Here is a 23,501-nt window from a genome sequence, read left to right on the forward strand (position 1 = left end):
ACCGAGTACACTGGGGCTCTGCTCTCCGTCGAGGTCTCTAGGGGCTGTTCTCATTGTGCTAATAATCATTTCAAATATGCTCTGCTCATGAGTCTTACAACACTGAGCACCCACTCCCCTGACCCACCCCTGCCTGCCAATGAACCTTTGCCCTGGGAGCACGTCTTCAGCCATTTCCGTACCAAACAGGCCCCTGGGGAGGCTTGTTCCAAGTCTCACTTCATCTGTTTAGATATATATATTTACTCCTTGAAATCCGCAGAGGCTGATATATTTGTACATTTCCACTCCAGCAGCCATGCGGCCATTTCCCATTAGCGAGCATCTGGGATGATTCCATTAATACTTTTTTCAAAAGAAAAGGCATGTTGCACAAATTGATAAATAATGTGATGCAAAAAAAAAAAGCAATCAAAATTAATTAGAGGGAGGTAGTGGTTGTTTTTCTCTCTCCACTTTCAGGAGCTGGCTTCTCCCCAGGGAACTCTGCTATTCAGAGAAATATTGATAATTAAGGTTCTCTCTGATTGCAGCAGCAATGTACAGCTGACTTGCTAGCTAGTGGCCAAGAATGTGCAGGGGTGTCCTTTTTAATGCCTTGTTCAAAGGCTGGCTCCTCTAGCTGCCCTGAGTCCTAGCACTAGGACACCCTAGCTGGGTGTCACAGGAGGGGGAGAGCCAGGATAAGCTGCACCAGGGTTGAATCAGGCACTTGAAGTGAGGGGAGTGGAGCCCTAGGAGCATGGGGTCTCATGCAGCGGTCCCTGAGGAAGGAAGAGTTTCTCAGGTAGGAGGGATTGTGTCTAGCTGAAGCTGGGGTGCAAGATTATGTTTGTGTTTGCCAGAGAGCTTTGTTTCCAGCAGCAGTCAAAAAAAGCAAACAGGAATCATTTGAAAAGACAGAGCGAATAAGACAGAGACCTCTACATGAATCTATGCTTCGCCCACACCTTTAATACTGTGTGCAGATGTGGTCACCTCATATCAAGAAAGTTTGGGAAAAGTTCAGAAAAGGGCGACAAAAATGATTAGGGATATGGAATGGCTGCCATATCAGGATAGATCAATGAGACTGGGACCTTTCAGCTTAGAAAAGAGGAGATTAAGAGGGGAGATGATAGAGATCTATAAAATCATGACTGCTGTGGAGAAAGTGAATAAGGAAAAGCTATTTATTTGTTCCCATAACATAAGAACTAGGCGTTGCCATATGAAATTAAGAGGTAGCAGGTTTAAAACAGACCAAAGGAAGTACTTCTTCACACAACACGCAACTTGTGGAACTCCTTGCCAGAGGATATTGTAAAGAACAGGACTTTAACAGGGTTCCAAAAAGAACTAGATACATTCATGGAGGATAGGTCCATCGATTACTATTAGCTAGGATGGGAAGAAATGATGTCCCTACCATCTGTTTGTCAGAAGCTGGGAATTCAGTGATTGGGAAGGGATTACCTGTTCTGTTCATTTTCTCTGGGGGCACCAGGCATTGGCCATGGTCTGAAGACAGGATACTAGAATACATGGACCGTTAGTCTGACCCAGTATGGCCATTATAATGTTAATTTAATAAAAGCGCCAGCCCCAAAGAAGGTCTGTGGAGTTTGGTAAAGGGGAAGACAGGCCCTGGATACAGTAAAAGCACCTTTGCCCACTAGCAGGTGCTTGGGTGGTGGCCAGTCCTGTTATATGAGGGATACTAATTCAGTCCTGACCTGGCAAACATCCATGTGTCTGAGTGACTGTCTCCATGCGTGTCGTCCCCGTGGCTACTCGCGTGTGTAAGAATTTGCAGGGCAGGCGTCAGATAATTTATGATGGTGCCTAAAACACGCCCCTTACAGTACACACTTCCTTTCTATTTATTTCTTCAGCTGTGTCTTAGAATGTGCCTTTTAAGGCTATCGCTTGCATCCCTCTGGCTCACAGATGAGGGAGGTCCCTTGGCTGCTTTCACAGGTTGTCCCTGCCTCTTTCAGTCAAAGACCGATTGTTCCCAGTGGCGGTAATTCACATTGACTGTCTGTCTACACCGTAGGCAAGGGGGTGATTGCAGCTTTGACAGACATACCCGAGCAAGCACTAGTTAACTCATGGTGTCTGTCCACACAGTTACCTCAAATACACCAGAGGAGAGGGATAATACCAAGCTAGAGCTCTGAGAACACTGTTCAGGATGTGCGATAGCAGCGTGGGCTACCGAATTAACGTTGCTACTGCTAGACCAGTGCTAGCTTGAGAACCAGTGCAGTGTAGCTGCAGCACTGGGACAGGCTAACTCTGGAGTACAGTAACATCCCCCAGGGCTGACTCCTTTACACTCCTGGAACCCTACGATGCCCCGCTCACTCCATGATTGAGCATTTCTGTGCTGGTTCTGTGAGTGCACCTCAGTACATATTGGTTTGCATGTATGTTGTGCATGTGCTTCTGAGTAGGTAGGTCTATGTCTGTGCATGTACTTGTGTGTGTGCACAAATATGCCCCAGCTTGCATATTTGTGTATATGTGTGTCAGTGGGTGCATGTTGTGAGTGCTTGTGTAAATGTAAACATTCCCATTTCTCTCCAGGCAGAGTAGCCCAGCTTAGTCAGCACTAGGTCACAAAGGCACCCTGTGCAAAGAGTTGTTTCAATTTTTGTTTCTAATTTTTTCAGACCCTTCATAGTTAATTCTATTCCCTTTGCTGCCCCTCCCCCCAAATCTTCCTACTTTTATCTCTGAGTTATCACAAAAGACTCATCCTTCCACCCTCTCAATGATTAAAAATTAGGAGACCAAATTCTATAGTGATGTCTTATAATAATAACCAAATCTTGGGAGTGCAGTAGATGAATAATGGATCACGGCTCTGTCTTAAAGGCTCCTCTCTGCCGGAGTTTGAATGGCAAAGTAATGAGTCCATCCTCATTTCATAAAAGTTACAGATGTTGAGAGCCACTGCTGATTTCTATTCATCAGGTCCACCCCTCCCCAACCAGATCTCCTGGTTAATGAGCCGGGAGCCAATCAATAATTCATGGCTACATGAATAACCGGGGGATGATAACTGCTTATTTGGGAAGATGTAATCAGGACCCATTCTCTCTTTCTGTCTTTCACTGTGCTTCTTGTCTCCTTATCAGCTCCCTCTGACTCACTGCTAATCCAATAGACTGAAGCAAGAGCAGAACAATAGGTTAGAAAACTAGGTACTTACAGTATGTGGGAGAAAAGCAGTTCCCTGCTTGGGTGTTTTCCCTCCCTGGTGACCTAGGCCCTTTCTGCAGGCAGGGCAGAGAAAGGATTGGGCCACGTGGGGAGACTATTATTAGAACACATGGCCACTAAAAAGTTGTCAGTTTCCTTTCCCAGGACTGGCGGTGTGCAGACGTCAATGGGGAATAGGAAGTGTCTGCAGGTAACAGGTCTTCCATCTCGCCCTGTGCATTTCCTGTGGGGAAAATAATTTTATTCTGCTTCTGAAGAACAGACCAGAGAAAACCTTCTTGGTCTTTAAAATGCCTTGGCACCTTCCTCTCCACTGCAAATGTTCCCTCGCTGAGTATGTAATAGCCCTTCGGCCATGCCCTCTGCTACCCATTCCAGGCATCCGAATGCTGTCTGCCAGCTAAGCCCCAAAAGGGGAAGAGAAGCCTTCAGCCACCTGTGTGGCATGAGGTGCCCAATCCAATAGGCAGCCTCTGAGCATCTCTGGTGGGTCAGGTCCCATTTGGCATCTGGCTGGAGGAGAAGGCGGCAGTGCCCTCCACTTATAACGGCTAGCCAGGGTTGGGGGTGATCCTGTGCGTGCACAGGCGTCTCCCACCTCTCAGGAGCAGGCTCTAAGCATGGGACTATAGGGGGGGTTCCCTCAATTGCTCCTGCTGACGCTGTTCAATTGCTCCTGCTGACGGTGGGTAAAGAAAGGAATGACCGGAGCAGCGGGGCTGGACCCAGGTTTCCCTCCTCCCAGGTAGGTGCCCAAACTACTGGGCCACAGAGGTGCTGTGGCTCTGGCCCTCTCTCTCTCTCTCACGTCCCAATCATTGTCCTTGAGTCAGAGGGCAGGTTAGGCCTAACCCCACCCTGCTCTCCCTGGCCCAGCACACAGGCCTCAACTCAGGCAGTGTTGTGCCTGTGGTTGTCCAGCATAGCAATGCCAATTCCCGGTAGGGAGCCCACCCCACGTCCCGTCTTTTAGCGTATATATCCCACGGGTTATACATGTTTTTACAAACCCCGCCTGGTATACAAGTTTATTTTTACTTGCCTGCGCTGAGCTCTCCGTTCCCTCCGCTGGCAGCAGGTTGGCTACCTAACAGAAGATGCAGTTTATCCTGGTATGTGCAATTACCTTAAAATAGTGTATATAACCCGTGGGTTATACATGTCTGCAGGTAAGCTAAAACGTTGTTTACACACTCAGGAAAAACCGCAGGTTATGCACAGGTGAGGGTTGTACACAAGTACGGGTTATATACGCTAATTTACGGTAGTTGTCTCTCACCACACCGCTTGCCAGAGGCTCCGAGTACTAGATTATTAGCAGTGCCGTAGTAGTTGTATCTTGTGGTTGCAAGGAACTGGGGATGAGGCCCCTTTGGTAGCTAATCCTGGTTCTGCCACGGAGTTGCAGTGTTTTCCGGAACACTTCATTTCACCATTCTGTGCCTCAAGCCTTATCTGTACCAGACAGCTGTCCCAATATTCCCCCTTGCCCTAAATCCTGCACCCCCTGGCTTGAGTCCCCCCCCCTTACCTTCCACCCCACCCTGATTCCTGTACTGCAGGGTCATGCACCTTGTTAATTATCCCTTGGTTTAGTATTTTTTCTTGTATAACAATTTGTGTGTGTGTGTGTGTGTGTGTGTGTGTGTGGTGTGTGTGTGTGTGTGTGTGTGTGTGTGTGAGAGAGAGAGAGAGAGAGAGAGAGAGAGAGAGAGAGAGTCACTGGTGGGTGCCACAGTGTCGCACACCCGAACGAGCACACATGATATCAGTGTGGGTGCACAAGATAAAACTCACTCCACTCGCCGATGGGAAATCTTAGCAGCAACACTGGTGAGGAGAGGAGAGGAGAGTGCCCGGCTAAGCAGTGGGGTTGTGGAAGACACAGGGGGCTAAGCATGGGGGACTAACTGTAGCGGCTGAGGTGTGCAAATGAGGCAGGGGCAGCTGGCTGAGCAAAGGGTTCAGTTGTTTTGAGTATTTGTTTTGGCCCTGGATGGGCAGGTCTCTCTACAGTTCTGTGGCTGGAGGCCCAGGACTCTCCTATGCCCAGAACTGGCTGCAGAAGGGTGTGTGTGCGGGGGTGGGGGAGGGTGCCACAGCCAGCCAGGAGGAGCACGTGGAGAGAGCCACGTGGCCAGAGTGGACAATTCTGAGGTGTTGGGGGGGGGGGCTCCCGCCATCTCCTGAGCTTAGCCCAGGGGTGGAGAAGCCACCAAAGATTCCCGAGGGCCATCTTCTCAATCCATACGTTGAGGAAACCCAGGTGCCAAAGCAGGGATGTACAAGTGGGAGCCAGGCAGGCTCAGGACGCTTCAAACATTCTCAGTCATGTGGTTCAGCTGGTGCCCACTGGCTCCCAGGGCAAGTCGTCACCGAGCCCCCGCCTGCACAGTGCACTGCCCTGGGTAACCTGAGCAGCTTCCCTGCAGCAGCCTCTGCTCCCCATGCCATCGGGCCGGGGGTGGGGCTGGCATTTGCTGTCCACTCGGCCTGTCCAGAGAAGACAGAATCACACGCCTCACCTTCCCTCCTGTTATTTGCATGGCTGAGGCAACGACTCCCTCTCCTGTCTGTCCATTGCTGTGTCAGCCATCATGGGGACACCAAAGCGCCTTGCCCCCATCTTGTTCCCAAACAACTCTTCTTCTTGGGCTCCGGGGACAGCACCACCCTCCCCCGCCCCACCACACGCACGCTCCCATCCTTAGCTCAGCTCTGCCTGTTGGAAGGGGCTGAAATGTGGTGGGATACTCGGTGCTCCTTGTGGTGCAAGCCGCCTTTCCAATACGCAGGGAGGAATGTCGATTTGGAGCGCTGCAAAGATGCTGGATTAGTAGCTGTGGAGAGTAAAAAGCCTGCTCGTTATCCCTCCCCCCCAGAGCCGATCCAGGACATGGGTGCATGGACCATTGAGCTTTAAAATGCCCCTCTGCCCCACACCCACACACACTTGGGGTCCTTGGTGTACTCAGTTCTCGGCCTCTGGCCTGAAATCTCCAATTAATGCCAATGTGCTGGCGTTGAGTGGAGATGCAAAGCCTTTCTTGCCACAAGCTGGACTGAGATCCATGACACTGGTGTCCAGCAGATGGGGATGTCCTCTAGCTACCCCAGCCTGCCTCTGCCCAATATTCGCCACTCTGTGTCTCTGCTCCGAAAGATTTCGCAGATCCAGAAAAGGCTGAATCCCAGCGGTGTGTGATACAGAGCAAGGCTGGGACCCCTCATGAGACGTGCCCTCTGACAGCTTGATGGATGGAGATTTCAAAGAAAGGCTGAGATCTGAAATGTTTCCTCAACACCCACAGCAAAGTCTTTCTTCAGAGGAAGATGCTTGAAAACACCCTTCAAAGAAATGCAGAATGAGGGTGTTTCCTTCCAGCTACGTGGGACCTGTCCAAGTAATGGGAGGCAGAGAAAAGGCCATGGTAACTTTGTCCCATTAAAACTACAGAGAAACCAGAAATACAATGTCACCGCCCTTTCCCGTGACTGGGAGCTGCTCAGATCTGCCAGCTTCCAATTCCCTTGCTCTAGTCCAGCCATGCTGTGTGACCTACAGCCGCATGCACTAGAAACCTAGCTCTCTGCATGTAAGGAAACGTGTTAGGGGGCTTCAGCCCTGGCACAAATGGGTGTAGGAAATGTGCCCACATATGCCTCTGTCAGATTGGGACCATGAGGTTTGGCCATCTGCATGGAGGTTATTGGCAAGCTTCTGGCTGAGGAAGAGACCATGCTAATCGCTGTACACGCCCCCTTCAGCCCACACCTCAGTGCAGAACGTTAATTTCCAGAGGGGAAGGATGACCCAGAAGTTAGGGCAACAGCTTAGAACTTGGGAGACTCTGTTCACTTTCTTGCTCTGTTGCAAGCTTCCAGTGTGACCTTAGTCAAGTCACTTAGATATGAAACTGACAAAGTGGGTCTTTGCCCTCGAAAGCTTACGCTCCAATAAATCTGTTAGTCTATAAGGTGCCACACGACTTCTCGATGTTTATGCAGATTCAAACTAACATGGCTACCCCTCTAATACTTGTCATTTAGGGTATGTCTAGACTCCTTCCCTCTGTCAGCAGAGGGATGCAGATTAGGCAGATCGACATTGCAAATGAAACAGGGATTTAAATATCCCGCACTTAATTTGCATAACAATGGCCACCGTTTTTGCCAACTCAGAACTCTGTTGGCAAAAAATGGCAGTCTAGAGGGGGATCTGTCGGGAAAGAAAGCCTTTTTCGACAGATCCCTTATGCCTCCTGCAAGGAAGTTTACAGGATCTGTCGAAAAAGACTTTCTTTCTCCACAAATCCCGCTCTACACTGCCGCTTTTTGCCGACACAATGCTGAATCAGCAAAAACGGTGGCCGTTTTTATGGAAATTAAGTGCGGGATATTTAAATCTCCACTTCATTTGTAATGTCGACCTGCCTAATCTGCATCCCTCTGCCGACCGAGGGATGCAGTCTAGACATACCCATGTTTACACTGTGCCTCAGTTTCCCTTCCAGAAATCAGGGATAACGGCACCTCCCTGTGTCACGTGGCAGGTGAGGAGAAATACCTCGAAGATTGCAAAGTATTAGGTGAATGGAAGCCTTCAAGGTACTAGATGGATAGAGGCCTGTGCAGATACAAAATTTGTATCCATATTCTCATCCATAGCCACAAAAAGGAGCCTCATGTATCTGCATTCCCATCTCTGGCTGTGGATACCCGTGGATATAAAGCAGATATCTGCACATTTGCAAGGTTCTTGATACAAAATTTGTATCTGCATCCATATCTGTGATAAAGAGCCATGGCTATCCGCAGCTACATCCATGGATATGGATACCCACGGATATAAAGAGAGATCTGTGGATTTGCAGGGCTTTATAGATAGAACATACTTTTTGCTGAAAAGTCTATATCCAAACAACACCCCCACCCCTTCTTCTGGCCCAATCCTCTCAATGTTTGGAATGTTTGAAATCTGTGAACCAAGGGGAATTTTCCAGACCTCCATTCATCATTCTAATGGGCTGAACCAAAACACCAGTTTTGAATACTCACTACATGTGTTGCAGCGCTCAGACTCCACATCCAGATCAGACCCCGGCTGCTGGCTCCGTGGTGCTGAGTGAAGTATAACTACCCATTCGGTTTTCAAATATCTAAAAGGGTGTCACAAGGAGGAAGGAGAAAATTTGTTCCTCTTGGTTTCTGAGGACAGGACAAGGAGTAATGGGCTTAAAGTGCAGCAGGGGAGGTTTAGATTGGACATTAGGAAAAAATTCATAACTGTCAGGGTGGTCAAATATTGGAATAAATTGCCAAGGGAGGTGGTGGAATCTCCCTCTCTGGAGATATTTAAGAACAGGTTAGATAGACATCTGTCAGGGATGGTGTAGACGGAGCTTGGTCCTGCCTTGAGGGCAGGGGGCTGGACTCGATGACCTCTCGAGGTCCCTTCCAGTCCTATTATTCTATGATTCTATGATTCTATACCCAGAAGCGTGGGGGCAAGGCTATCGTAATTTTGTGCCATGAGAAATGTTACTCTGGGTAGCTAGCTCTGGGGCACAGTCTCAAGCAGCTGGTATAAACTCCTGATCCTCAACAGGTATAAACTGGTATAGTTCTGTCAACTTCGACAGAGTAACAGTGATTTCTGTCCTATCAGCTGAGGTGCTTGTCCCTGGTCACAGCGAAACAGACAGAAATGTTGGGTCAGGTGAATTTCTGGTGTGTCTGACTCCAGTGAATGTGCAGCTAGAGATGAATTTGGCCCCTAGCTTGATTATGATAAGTCATTTCTCCTTGTCAGTGTGTAAAACAGACTGAAATTGTGTCTGCTCGCTGCTGTTGTCTGTTCTATTAGACCAAGCCCCTTGCTCTGCTTCGCTCATGTATGGAGCACTCTAGCTTGCATGACAGCTCTCTCCCTGGGGCCTTCATAAAATGAGCTGTGCGTATCTCACTAGGTGAGTGCAGTCAGCAACATTATAAATAAATAAATGGGAGAAACATGTTGGTTCCAGCATTTTGAGCTGATTCAGTCATGATTGTTAATAAAGGTTTCAACCCAGAGACCCTCTTTTCCCCCAATCTCCTTGCAAACACTGAAAGTACCCACACCCTTTGGGATCTAGCAAACAAATGTCAGGTGCAAATAGCCAGCTCAGCCCTGAGATCACACAGCTGTTACTCCAGATCTCAAGTGGATGAACTTCCACAAAGCTTTCACATTTAACATTTTCACCATTTCTTGCAATGGTTTGACAACGCAAGCACCCTTCTGTGTGTGGCTGTGGAGGCCTCAAGCTTCCAGGATCAAACTCTCTGAAGAAGTTAAAATATTTGTTTATATAAAAACCAGATATCAACTGTTACCACAGACATTTACCAAGCCCCAGAACCTCACAGCATCAGGTGCTCTGCAAAACTCCCCCCTCCCCCCGTCGGTCTCACACACACACACCTGCAGGCTGGGAATTATTCAGGCTTTTGAAGGAGAAAAAACTCTAAATTTGCCAGCACAAAGTGCTGGGTTTTCAGTGGCCAGTGCTTTTGGTTTCACATCTTGTTCTTTCTAGGTTGTGCTTCTAAACTGCCATGGATGTGTTCAGAAGTCACCTGTGTATTGTTCTATCCAGGTCTGGGAGTGGTAGCTTGATTTCCTGTGTACTGCCCTTTCTGTTTCAAAGAACTCTCCCTGCATGCAGAGGTTAGCAGCCATTTTGTTCTCAGAGTCGGTGTAGATTGTTGCATAGGGGATACACACGCTGCTTTCCCCGGGACTTGTTCTTTCTTGTTGCTTTCCATAACCCTGTTATGGGCTGAAAGGACATGTGCTGCTCTTTTGTTTTGCAGCATAAGATCATGGACAGGCTCAAGCAGCCTCAGAGGTCTTTGTCATTCTTTCTTGTTTAATCTGAGTCTCCCTCCTTTCTGTGTTGCCTTCACCCTATTTTCTTTTCTTCTGGCCCCTGTTTTGTGTGAGACCCTTCTCTGCTAGTTCATGCTTTCCTGCATCTCACCACGCAATCAGTCCTTCATCTCATTTCAAATCTCTGCTGAAAACGTATCCCTTGTCTCTTTTGTCTATGCCCCCTAAGTGTCAGCCTGCCTGCTGCTATGTTTTGACTCTGGGGCGCAGCTAATGGGCAAGCAACAAAAGAAAGTGAAGTTGCATGATACTGAGAGTGGGTTATGTTCTCCCACCAGCCACAGCCCGGTGGATGCCAACTGCCTTGGGGTTGCAGGGGCGTACCAGAGCACAGTTTGGTCCATGGTTGCCATTTTCACTACATGTGCCCTGCCACTGGAGGCATAGACCTTGCAAGCAACAGGTAGCTTGGCTTAAGCTTGTAAACTGCATTCTTTCTCTTGTCTGTTTCTTTGCAGTTCCTCCAGATGACCCAGTAATTGCTGGGGGCCCGGTCATTAGTCTGAGAGCTGGGGATCCCCTGAATCTCACCTGCCATGCTGACAATGCCAAGCCAGCAGCCTCCATCATCTGGATGCGGAACGGAGACGTGATAAATGGAGCCACCTACTCCAAGGTCAGGGGGGCTGGAGTTTGCGATAGGGCTGGGGACTTGGAACTGCTCTTCCGCTCACCTCATAGAGGTGTCCTTCGCTCATCACGGGCTGGAGCAGAACTGTGGCTCGTCTTATGCATCCAGGGCCATGTCCTCAACCGGTGTCAGTTTCAATAACCCCACTGAGTTGTGGTTGCCAGAACCCCCCGGTGTGGTCTCCTGGCAGGTCTCTTGCTCTATCCAGTGATGATAACCATTCAGCTGCATGCATGTGCTCCCTCCGTATATTATATTATCTCTGCACAGATAGCTAATATCATAGACTCCAAGAGAGCCCCCCAAAACCACAAATCACATAAGGATGGAAGGCACCCAGCCAGGTTTATTGTAAATGAAGCATAGAAATAGCTTCCCCAAATTAGATGTCCACAGGTAGGCTAAGAACGTGTGCCCGTGATAATGGACGTGACTCAGCCAGTGAGCGGTCTCACTGCCCCCTAGGGGGTGCAAAGACAGCTAACTCCCTTGGGGTACATTTTTATACATAGGAACAAACAAGTTACACATCATTCCTGATGTATCAGGTTGCCACCCTCTGACATACCTAGATCCACTCATTTCCTTCTACATAGGAGTTGGATCTCTGTCTGTCATGCTGTCAGGTTTAGATCCTGCCCTAAACCTGGGTCTGTATGTACCTGCTATTGGGGGAGTGGGGGGAGGAGGTGTTGGTACCAAGATGTTTCTTCATGAGGTTTTTCTACCATTCCTCTGGAATGTGCTTACGGCCTGTGCTTAGTACCTCTTAGATAGGAGTGTTTCTGTAATATCAGCCCTGTTCTTGCCAACTTCTGTGAGCAGGGCCTGCCTCTTGCTCTCAACTTCACTATGCTTTATTTTAGCAAAGTCTTGACCACTGCTGTCTAGGCCTCAGGCCTCACACCAAGCCTGCAATACCTGGGCTTATGTTTCAGGCCCTCGTGTTACTACATGACTCAGTGGTGCTGTGCTGACTTGCACCAGCAGAAGTTAACTACCTGATGGGGGCATTCCAAAGAGGATGTAGAGAGGCTGTTCTCAGTGCTGACAGATGGCAGAACAAGGAGCAATGGTCTCAGGTTGCAGCGGGTGAGATATCCTAGGTTGGATATTAGGAAAAACTATTTCCCTAGGAAAATGATTTCCCTAGGAGGGTGGTGAAGCACTGGAATAGGTTACCTAGGGAGGTAACCTAGAAGTTTATAAAACCCAGCTTGACAAAGTCCTGGCTGTTGCATAAAAAAGCCTCCGCCTGAGCTTACTTGATTTTACACATGCATTTTCTGAAAATACACTAACTGCAAGCTCTAAGACTTTAAATTGCAACTCATTGTAATCTGTGTCAAACTTTTCAACTTTGTAACACTCAGCAGCTTTGCTTTATAAGTTCAGAAACTTACTGTAAGCTGCAACTTTGTAAGCTTTGTGACTCTCAGCCACTTTGTTTGTAACTTGCTCTAAACTGCATTGTCTCCTGAGAGAGAGAGAGAGAGAGAGAGTGTAACTGCAAGTCTAGGAACATAGAGCACATGGTTATGAGTCATCAAACTGCTGCTTTGCTGGATAAAGGGAAGTCTGGGCATGCTCCCTGGTGAGGAGGTGAATGAGTCACAGGGCCTATTCAGTCACAATAAAAGGAGAGGGAGCACATGTGAAACTCTCTTCTTTTTCTTCCCTTGCTCCTGAGAAGCTCCTCTCTATAGCTAGTGTCTCTCCTGACCAGCTCCCCAGCCATAATGAGCAGACAGACCCTCCAGAACCAACATGCCTTGTGTCCTTCTACAACCCGTAAGTGTGTGAGTGCCTGAGGGCAGGAATGAATGTGTGTGAATAAATGGAGGTGTGTGTGTGTGTGTGTGTGTGTGTGTGTGTGTGTGTGTGTGTGTGTGTGTGTGTGTGAGAGAGAGAGAGAGCTGGTTCTCCTTTAGTTTAAACCTTTGGTGGGAGTTCTCTATCTTCTTTAGTTTAACATCTAGTGCATATAGTGGAGTGCTAATTCCTCAAACAATAAACCCATGCTACTGTAACCCTGGGTGGTCTCCAGTGGGAATTTTGGGGAGTAATACTGGCTGGGATGATTTTGTGGGGTTTTGTCCTGCTTTGGGCAGGGGGCCATGACCCCTTGAGGTCTCCTCCAACCCTAGGATTCTATGATTTATGATCTAGCCCCAAGTTTCTTGGTGTTTCTCCCTCTGTTTCCAGACCCTTGGCTGCTGGGACAGCAGAGATAATTGGGGAGCCAGAAGGGCAAATTTGAACATGACGCAAAGCTTCTCTTAGCCCTTCAGTGAGTTGTCCATTAACTTAGGCTGACTCAGACTTACCCACTTATTAACACACAATTTTACGTGCTGTCTCTGAACACTCCCATTGGTGTCAGCTTGTGTTGTCCTTAGGGAAGTGCAAATGCAGCAGTGGATGGGTGTCACCCAACAGATCACAACCACTCACTGATGCCGCCCTGAGGCTGGAAATGGCCACAGCAGTGACATGGCTCTGGGTCCAGAACTGATCGTTCTCTCCCTTCCCCTGGTACAGTGATGCTAAGAGGCTGTTTGGCAGGGCAGCTGGGAGGAAATGAGTCTCTGGGGATGGCAGGGGATTGTCTCCAGAGCCCTGAACAGCACATCAAATTGAATACGTTGAGCAGCAACCTCTGGCAAGCAGAGAACACTAGCTTCCTCTCTTAGCAGTTTCCATCCCAATTAGTGACACTGTGAGTGATGGGCAGAACGATGGCTTGGAGTTACTGTAGTCTTGGATTGACAAGATTGTGCTCAGAAGTGAAACCGAGAGGGTGGCTGAATGCGGCTCTAGGAGCCAAGAGGTGTGAGGTCCTAGTTTCAGCTCTGTCCTTTGTGTCATCTGGTAGTTTGTGGCACCTAGCTCCAAGTTCTGATGCCTAAAAACCTATTCCCATATGGGAGGAGGAATAAGTTTTATTTATAGGTGCTAACTCTGTGGGTGACCCATGCCTGTTCCTTCCCTGCCCTCCCAGTGCTACCAGAATCCAGTGAACAGCTGATTTGCAGCATTCAGAAGCTGGAGGAGGGCTGGGGGAGGAGAGCAAGCATCGGATGCTCCCCGGGAGACGGCCATACTGGGTCAGACCAAAGGTCCGTCCAGCCCAGTATCCTATCTGCCAACAGTGGCCAATGCCAGGTGCCCCAGAGCGAGTAAACTGAACAGGTAATGATCAAGCCATCTCTCTCCTGCCATCCATCCCCACCCTCTGACAAACAGAGGCTGGGGACACCATTCCTTACCCGTCCTGGATAATAGTTATTAATGGACTTAACCTCCATGAATTTATCTAGTTCTCTTTTAAACCCTGTTATAGTCCTAGCCTTCACACCCTCCTCAGGCAAGGAGTTCCACAGGTTGACTGTGCACTGTGTGAAGAACTTCCTTTTATTTGTTTTAAACCTGCTGCCCATTAATTTCATTTGGTGAACCCTAGTTCTTATATTATGGGAACAAGTAAATAACTTTTCCTTATTCACTTTCTCCATAGTACTCATGATTTTGTAGACCTCTATCATATCCTCCCTTAGTCTCCTCTTTTCCAAGCTGAAAAGTCCTAGGGACCTAGTCTCTTTAATCTCTCCTCATAGGGGACCCGTTCCAAATCCCTAATCATTTTAGTTGCCCTCTGAACTTTTTCTAATGCCATTATATCTTTTTGAGATGGGTCAAGGGTAAGGGCTTGGGGAAAGGGGTGGAATGGGGGCAAGGTGGTAAGAGGTGAGGACTTGGGGGGAGAGGGGAAGTAGGAGCAGGGTCTGGGTTGGGGGTGGGGGTGGGGAGTTGAGAACATCCTGGTGGAGAGGGAATTGGCACCTATGGTTCAGTGTTCCTTCTAAGCTGCGTGGCAGCACTGTTCCACAGGTGATTAATCAACCCCACCTCGTCAGTCAGCTCTGAGCCTCTGGCTGGGCAGAGCTGATTAATCCCCTATTAAGCTGTGCTGCCCCACAGCTTAGAGGGAACACTGCTACGGTTGTATTACAGTAGTACACAATCTGCGGGCTGCATGCGGCCCATCTGGGTTCTGCGTGTAACACACAAGACATTTTGTTTACCATTGCCTATGAACAGGATGGCCTGATTGTGCTAGTGTGCTTCTACGTAGCCTTTTCCTACCAGTACTACTAAAGTGACACGTACCTAAAACAAGGACACATGAAGTGAGGTGCGTGCTGATTGCACACAATACTGATTGTGAGAGCTAGGCCCTCCCTCTGCAGCCAATCAAAGCGCTGCGACAGTTCAGTCGGCACCTCCCACCTCCGCACAGTCTAGGCACACAAGCGCAGTTAGTAAAACTACTCTATCCTGGAAGAGCGTCTTGTAACAGTTTTTACTGCACTAATACAGAACCGTAGGGTTAGAAGGGACCATAAGGGTCATCTGCTCTAAGCCCTTCCAAGATGCAGGATTTGTTGTGTTTAAACCATCTGAGGCAGAAGGCTCCTTTTGAAAACCTCCCGCTTCTATGGCATCCTTGGGCAGTCTGTTCCATTGTCCTAATTGTTCTTACAGGTGGGCATTTTTTCCTGAGGTTGAATCTAAATCTGCCTTGTAATTTGAACCCGTTGCCATTTCTCCTCCCTTCTGTGGCAAAAGAGAACAGCTTTTCTCCATGCTTTTTATGGCAGCTTTTCAAGTATCAGAAGACCACTTTCATATCTCACCTTCATCTCCTCTTCTCCAGAATAAACATACTTAGTTAATTCAGCCTTTGCTCAGATGGCTCACATCCCATCACTTTGAGAGTCTTTGGCACTCGCCTCTGGATCCTTTCCAGTTTCTCAACACTCTTTCTATGCATTGGTTACCAAAACTGGATACATTCGCTGAGACCTAACCAGTGCCAAATAGAGTGATACTATTACCTCCTATGACTTGCGTATTCTATACCTCTGTTAATGCAACCCCAATCTGGATTTGTTCTTTTTTGCAACAGCGTCGCATTGCTGACTCATATTGAGGTTGTGATCTGCTATAATTCCCAGATCTTTCTTGGCAGTGCTACCGTTAACCCAGTTTTCCCCCATTCGGTATTTGTGCATGTAGTTTCTCTTCCCTAAGTGGAGCAGTTTACATTTGTCTTTGTTGGATTTCATCTTGTTGTCTGTATCCCAATTCTCTAATTTATCAAGATCCCTCTGAATTTTATCTCTGTCTTCCCCCTCCAAACTTGCTTGGTATGCTCTCTAGTCCTACATCCAGGTAATTAATAAAGATGTTAAACAGCACTGGACCCAGAGCAGGTCCCTGTGGAATCCCATCTGAGACCTCCTTCGGTTCAACATTATTCCATGAAGAGTTACTCTTTGTGGTTGTTCAACCAATTATGTATCCACGTAATAGTAGTTCTGTTAAGCCTCTATTATATCCCCCCTTAGTTTCCTTTCTTCTAAGATGAAAAGTCCCCGTTTTTTAATCTCTTTTCATAGGCAACCCGTTCCAAAACCCTAATCATTTTTGTTGCCCTGTTCAGAACCCTTTCCAATGCCAGTATGTCTTTTTTGAGATGAGGTGACCACATTGGTGGAGCATTTTCCTGTGAATTTGCGATTTGCTGAAAACGCTTTACCCTGCACTGCTGCCAAGGCAGTGGTACTGTGACGTCACCTGTCAGGTCAGCCTAGAGCATGGATTCCCAAACTGGGGGGCATGAAGAAATTCCAGGGGAGGGGTTGCGAGGTGACCCAGCCCCTCCCCCCCCCCAATCCCACTCCAAGTTTTGCTGCTATTTTTGTTTTTCGGCCCTGGTTAGTTCCTTTTTTTTTTTTTTTTTTTTTTGCTCTCAACAAGTTTTGCTGCTTGGGGGGTTTCTCAAACATCAAAAAGGGGGCATGATGCCGAAAAGTTTGGGAACCACTGGCCTAGAGCAAGGAGCCCTTCCAGAATGGATCTTGGAGCCTGGGCAGAGAGCTGTCACTGCTGCCCTACCTTGGAAATTGCCACTGGGGTCTCCCGAAAAGCTGGCTCTGATGCTACCTTCTCTCCATCACTGCACCGGTCGCCATCTTGCCCAAAGCGACAGCTCCCAGGCCAATATAAGATGCTGGATCTTGCAATAGGCAACGGGGCAAAGGCAGAAGTGTCCATCAGCAGTAATATTCCATCGCAGAGGGCAGTGTCAGCAGCAAGGCAGTACCTGGGCCCCGGGGGGGGATGAACTTCCTGGTTCCTGCAGAGCTACCCAACCAAGGCCCGGAGAACAATTCTATTGGAATCCTTGGGATCTCAGTGGGGATCGTGAGGACAGGCACCAGAGGGCCAGTGCTGGGGTGCAGCCTGTCGGGCTGGTGTTCGTGGGCCGTACCTGACGCAAGCAGAAAGTCCCAGACTAGCAGGAAGGCAACAGTGCCAGGCGATGCATCGGGGCGCACAGCCAGCATGCAGCCTGTGGGGGAGGACAGCCTGCCATGGTAGTGGGGAGGGAGCAGGGATCTACAGGAGGTGGGAAGAGGCGTCTAATGCTGCTGGTGAAAGGAGGACTTGGGTGTGACACGGAGATGTCCCACGTAGACTTGAGACAGATGGAGAGAAGTGTGTGTGTTTGGGGTAGGGCTATTTCTGCAAGAAACTAATCAAACTCAGAGCCTAAACCGGGGTGGGGAACCATTCGGCCCCCGGATTGCCTGGATCTGGCCCCCAAGCTCCCCCCCAGCATTGGGGAGCCCGCGCTGGCGCCCCAGCCCCCCTGCCACCCCATTGCTGGGCTGTAACACACAAAAACTATTAACCTGGCTTCCCCTAAGCTCTGGTGTGCGAGGGGAATGCGGGGAGTGTCTTTCTCCTCAGTCAGGGGTCACGTCAGTGAGGGGGTTTTTTTGTTTGTTTGTTTTTGCTTCTCACTTGTGTGTGGCCCCTGACTGAGTTTTTCAGTGGTTCAGCAGCCCCTGACCCAAAGAAGGTTCCCCACCCTGGATTACACCACCCAGCCTTGGGGCGGGGGGAGAGATGTGCCTGTCTGGGAGGGCAGTGGTGAGAGGGGTGTGACGGGACAGGGGCTACTTGGGAAGTTCTTTTTGCAGCTCCAGGGAGTGCTGGCCTGATGGAAAACACATTTGCCAGACCTGTGGACCCTCACCTCATTGCTGCCCATGAGGAACCCCTCTTCCCCGTGCGAGACTGCCTCTGTCCTTACCTGGAGCTCCCCCCACCCTGCCCCCAATGAGCCAGCCTAGCCCCACACGCCTTCTGGTGTCTGCTGGAGAAGGCAATGACTGATTTGCATGCACATTATGACCTTTCTGTCCCTAGCTGCCATCGGATCTGTCTGCCGTGTCACAGAAGGATTCCCGCTTTACTGCACCCACATCCTGAGGCATTTTACTTCCCCTGCCGGCAGCGGTCTCCAGGCTGCTGAGCACCACAGCTGTGGAGGGGTAACATGCCAGTAGCATGAGCCTCTGAGCAAGAACAAATCCACACCCTCCACACCCTGCTTGTCTTAGCAGTAATAATATGACTTCCCGGCTTAGCAGTGCCTCAGTCTACCTCTGGCGATGTGCTACAGGGACCAAGCAGCAAACAAAATCAAAGCCATGGCTGCCTTCCTGCCCCCGCTTCCCAGGATACCACATGGCAGCTGGCGCTAATTAAAACCTGAAAGAACTGACCTCTCTCTGCACCTATTTGGGTGAAATTAATTAAAATCTAGGCCATTAACATGTAATCGTTTGTAACTAATTGCAGTTGCTCCAAACCATCATCTCCACCGTGGGCTGGGTCAGTCCTAGCGCTGGGAAAGCGAGAGTTAAGCCCTCTCCAATTCAGATCCACCGATTGCTGTGGCAGGGAAGAGAGATCTTCCTTTTCAAAGAGATCTGTGTTTGTGTTTGTATTAATTCCAAAGCCCGAGCGCTCATGCCGCATACAAAGTGAACACCGAGCCTCCCAGTGCATCTTAAGCGGTTGGCATGAAGGTTCTTGGAGGAAGAGGGCTGTCACAGGCAAGGTTCTTTCCACCAGATGCGGCTGGGCAGTACAAGGTCACCAGCTCTCGATTGTATGGCAAGTCTTGTGATATTTGATGTTTTTCTTAAAGCCCCAGCCCCCGAAGTCAGGTTTCTAGCTTTTCCCATTGCAGAGAAAGGCTTGAAACCATGACGTGAGTGTGGGTTCATAACGGTTCAGAATCCAGAATGTAAATACAAGAACTGAACATTTTATTGTTTTTCAAAAAACCTCCTGATTTTGACATCAACTTCTGGATTTTCTGGAGCCCTGCCATTGGATTTTTGAGCATTTCTGGCCCTCCGGCAGCATTGCCAACCAAAATCAGATCCACCCAGCAGGAGATTTCAACTCATTATCCCAAGTTTGGAACTTCCTTTCACAAGGGCCTTTTTTCCTGCCCACAAGCAGGCAGATGCAAAGGCTGGGACTGTGTGCAGCCCGGATACTTGCTGCATTGGAGTGGAGCCTCATCAGCTGCCTCCCTAGCACCTCTGATGGTCTCATCTCCTTCTGGGGGTGATCAGGATGAGAGTTCTACACTATCACTCAGTAGTGCCCTAGGAGAAAAGCAGGGAAAAGGAAAAGCCACTGGGGCACCTTGTGCCATGGGGAGCATAGTGCTAGACCTAGGGCTTGCTCCTCTATTACCCTGCATTTTGGGTCACTATTTACACCAGTGCAAAGTAGGCGTGAAACACTAGCAAATGGGAGTGATTATGATTTACACTAGAGGTGTGGTGAGGAAGGGCCACAGCCGCTGGTGCCTTCAACCCTTTTCAAACGCACCATCCACTGCCGAGCTCACAGCGCAGCTTGTTAATGGCTTTTTAATATTCTCTCTCCTGGCATGCGTTACCTGTCTGATTAGCCTCCATTAGAGGTTCAGAGTGAAAGCAACCTCAGAAATAGTAATTAATTAAAGCAAACATTAGTTCTCTGGGTGGCTGGTGAACTGGTGTGATTTCCCCCCTGGAGAAATTCAGAGCTGGATTCTCACAGGGCTTCTTTTCCAAAGGCTGCAGAGTGAGTCCCAGGAAGACCAAAAAATAGAACCCAGGAGACCTTGGGCCTAATTCTGATGGGAGGGATGTTGTGCGTGGGAGGGATTTGGCTACTAGAGTGAAGCCCTCTGCTCCTACCACTAGGTCACACTGCTTTCCTCCCTCCTTCACTCGAAGCAAACGTCACTGTGACAGATTTGCCATTTGCACAGTGCAGCACATGGCAGCCATTGGTGACTTTATGCTGCTTCTGTAGGAATCTTGCAGTCCCTTGTTGCCTTCCAGGTCTGATCCCCCAGCATGTGTGTGTGCCCATTTCCTGTTGTGCAAAGTAGGTGTGAAATGCTACTGGATTGGCATTGCAGCATCTCACCCTCACTTGGCACAGGTGTGTAAAGTGACCCCAGGGGCAAGAATCAGGCAGTGAAATGCCCCAGGTGGCTACACTGTCTGCTCAGGGGACAATACACGTGTCTCCCTACCTTGTGTAGTGAGTGGGATGAATCTCCCCAAAGCTGTCATCCTCAGGTGCCAGGCCAGGTTTCAAAGGAGCCTTCAGTTCCCATTGACACTCATTGGCATTTGTGTTCCTTATCTCCCCATTGGTTCTTTTGCAAACCCCAGAGGAACTGCTGTCATTAAGAGTGTAAGCAGTTTGGGCAAGGACTGTCTACCATGCTGTCCTGTGACTGCCACAGCTGGGCCTTATGCTTGGCTGGTGTGATTTCCCCCCTGGAGAAAGCTCTAACATAATAAACCCAGCTCTCATCTAGGAATGTATTGCAGTGACTGAGTTCCATCCCTGCTTCTACCTACAGACGCTCCTCCGAGATGGCAAGAGAGAGAGCATCATGAGCACCCTTTTTGTCGCCCCTTCCGACATCGAGAACGGACAGAGCATCGTCTGCCGGGCCACCAACAAAGCCATTCCCAGCGGGAAGGAGACATCGGTCACTATCGACATCCAGCGTGAGTGTGCGACTGGCCGGGCCAGCTGCGGGGGCTTCTCATGCCACGGGGGGTGTCAGTGAGCGATTGAGTTTGGCTGAAGTTGGGCCAGAGATACAAAGGGGCGAACTGGATCCGGCCCTGAGTTTGGGGGTTGGTTCCTGCCCATCTCTGGGCTTTGCAGGTGTGAGAGTAGCCAGTAGCGATCAGTTCACGGTGCTGACCTGACATAGCACTCAGAAATCCGGACATCGCCCCAGAATCTGATGAGGTTCAACAAGGACAAGTGTAGAGTCCTGCACTTGGGATGGAAGAATGCCTAGCATTGTTACAAGCTGGGGACCAACCAGCTAAGTAGCAGTTCAGCAGAAAAGGACCTGGGGATTACAGTGGATGAGAAGCTGAATATGAGTCAACAGTGCGCCCTTGTAGCCAAGAGGGCTAATGACATATTAGGGTGCATTAGGATAAGCATTGCCAGCAGATCCAGAGATGTCATTATTCCCCTTTATTCAGCTCTGGTGAGGCCACATCTGGAGTATTGTGTCCAGTTCTAGACCCCACCCACCCCCACTACAGAAAGGATGTGGAGGGGGTCCAGCAGAGGGCAACCAAAATGATTAGAGGGCTGGAGCACATGACGTATGAGGAGAGACTGAGGGATTTGGGTTTGTTTAGTCCGCAGAAGAGAAGAGTGAGGGGGGATTTGATAGCAGCCTTCGCATTCCTACAGGGAGGTTCCAAAGAGGATGGAGAGAGGCTGTTCTCAGTGGTGGCAGATGACAGAATAAGGAGCAATGGTCTCAAGTTGCAGTGGGAGAGGTCTAGGTTGGATATTAGGAAAAACTATTTCCCTAGGAGGGTGGTGAAGCGCTGGGATGGGTTCCCTAGGGAGGTGGTGGAATCTCCATCCCTAGAGGTTTTTTAAGTCCCGGCTTGACAAAGCCCTGGCTGGGATAATTTAGTTGGGGTTGGTCCTGCTTTGGGCAGGGGGCTGGACTTGACGAGGTCTCCTGAGGTCTCTTCCAGCTCTATGATTCTATGATTCTAACTTGGCCAGCCTCTTGAAAACCCTTGGGGCTGCCAGGTCAGCTGTCTGTCTCCTGAAAGCAGGGATCCCAGGTAGATAGCACCACAAAGACCGTTCTCCGCTTCTAAGATTTCCACAGAACCAACAACTGCAGAAGCAATGAGAAAATGAACAAAATAATAGAGGGGGGGGGGGGCGCGGAAACTTCCTTGACGTGCTGAGATGCAGCTTCAGGGCCAAGATTCTGATTCTATACAAACTGCTCAGCCTCTCCCTAGCTGTGGGAGTACCCAGCTTTCCATGCTTGCTCCGTAGTCCCGGCTCATAGTGTAGCCAGCAACCATGCCAATTATGATGGGGGTGCTGTTGAATGGGTACCTGTCTAAGACCATCACCCTCTCACATGAAGCACAGGTGATAGAAGCAGGGCACAGCAAGTTCTGGATTCAGACCTCTGACTGAGAGCGCTGTCTGTGGATTTTCAGAGGTGTTAAAAGAAGAAGGTCCATCCTTTCTTTTGCATTTAAAGGGTTAGAAAACCTGCCTTCGGTTGAGCTCCCAGCCTAGAGTCTATTTAGCTGAACAAAGGAGAGGTTAAGACATGACTTGATAATGGTCTATAGGATGGGTTCCCAAACTGGAAGGCGTGCTCCCCTGCGGGGGCATGAAGAAATTCCAGGGGGAGGATTCAAGGCAACCCAGCTCCCCGCCCCCCTGTCAATCTCCCCCAAGTTTTGCTGCTACTTTTGTTTTTCGTCCCCGGTCAGTTCCTTTTTTTTTTTCTCTCTCAACAAGTTTTGCTGCTTTTTTGGGGGGAGGGGACATGTGAGGGTTTCTCAAAAATCAAAAAGGGGGCGTGATGCTGAAAAGTTTGGGAACTGCTGGTCTATAGGGAACTAGATGGGGAACAAATGCGTAAGGATGGGCTCATCGATCTAGCAGGGTACGGGCCAATGGCTGGAAGATGAAGCTAGATAAATTCAAGCTGGAACGAAGGTGGAAATATTTAACAGTGAGAATCAGCAACCATTGGGGCAGTTTACCAAGATTCATGGCAGAGTCTTCATCCCTGGCAATTTAAACTCCGGACTGGAGCGTTTTCTGAAAGCTCTGCTCCAGGGATTATTCTGGGGCAGTTCTCTGTGTTCTACAGGACATCAGACGAGATGGCCAGAGTGGTCTCTTCTGGCCTTGGAATCTAGTGGGAATTTAAATTTCAGGGCTCTTGAAATACATTGAATACCCATCCTGCCATGTCTGTGATACCCCACCTAGAGCGTTTTGAAGGCTTGCAAAAGTATCCCAGTCATACTCAGTCCTAGGCCCCCCGGCTAATGTGGCTAATGTAAAACTCCAGTAGGTGCGGACAGGCGTGTGCAGAGAACAAGACTGGCCAGACTTTTTATAGATCCCCTCGTCAGTGGTCTCCAACCTTCTTAACCACAAGGTCACAAAATGGAAGTGCAGTGTAAGATCTGCCTCATACCCAAATGCCCTTGCCCAGCTTCCTAACCAACCCTTCTTTGAGGCCCGGCCTCTGCTCCACCACTTCTCCGAGGCCTCAGCCTGCTCACACCATCCTCCTTCCTCCCCCATCCTCACTTTCATGAGGCTGGCATAGGGGGTGCAGGTTCTGGTCTTGGGCCAAGGAGTTTGGAGTGTGGGAGGGGCTCTGGGCTTAGCCCAGGGTGGGGAATTGGGGTCCAGGAGGGGGTTCAGGAGCAAGCTCTGGGAAGGAGTTTTGGTGCAGAAGCGAAGAGTGAGGGG

General features: G+C 49.3%; 1 protein-coding gene across 4 annotated transcripts in view; it reads left to right on the forward strand.

Annotated features, from left to right (window-relative positions):
• The window catches only part of KIRREL3 (kirre like nephrin family adhesion molecule 3), a 782,703-nt gene that overhangs the window by 587,586 nt on the left and 171,616 nt on the right, over positions 1 to 23,501 (forward strand). For 3 of the 4 annotated variants that reach the window (XM_075909300.2, XM_075909298.2, XM_075909299.2), the window contains 2 exons: positions 10,603 to 10,760; positions 20,575 to 20,725. In XM_075909300.2, the coding sequence (XP_075765415.1) occupies positions 10,603 to 10,760; positions 20,575 to 20,725 (309 nt within the window). Of the gene's footprint in view, positions 1 to 9,734; positions 9,923 to 10,602; positions 10,761 to 20,574; positions 20,726 to 23,501 lie in introns of those variants that run through there. The other variant, XM_075909301.2, reaches the window with a different exon arrangement.

Source organism: Pelodiscus sinensis, chromosome 25, assembly GCF_052426305.1.
Source record: "Pelodiscus sinensis isolate ZL-2025 chromosome 25, ASM5242630v1, whole genome shotgun sequence".
Lineage (NCBI taxonomy): Eukaryota > Metazoa > Chordata > Testudines > Trionychidae > Pelodiscus > Pelodiscus sinensis.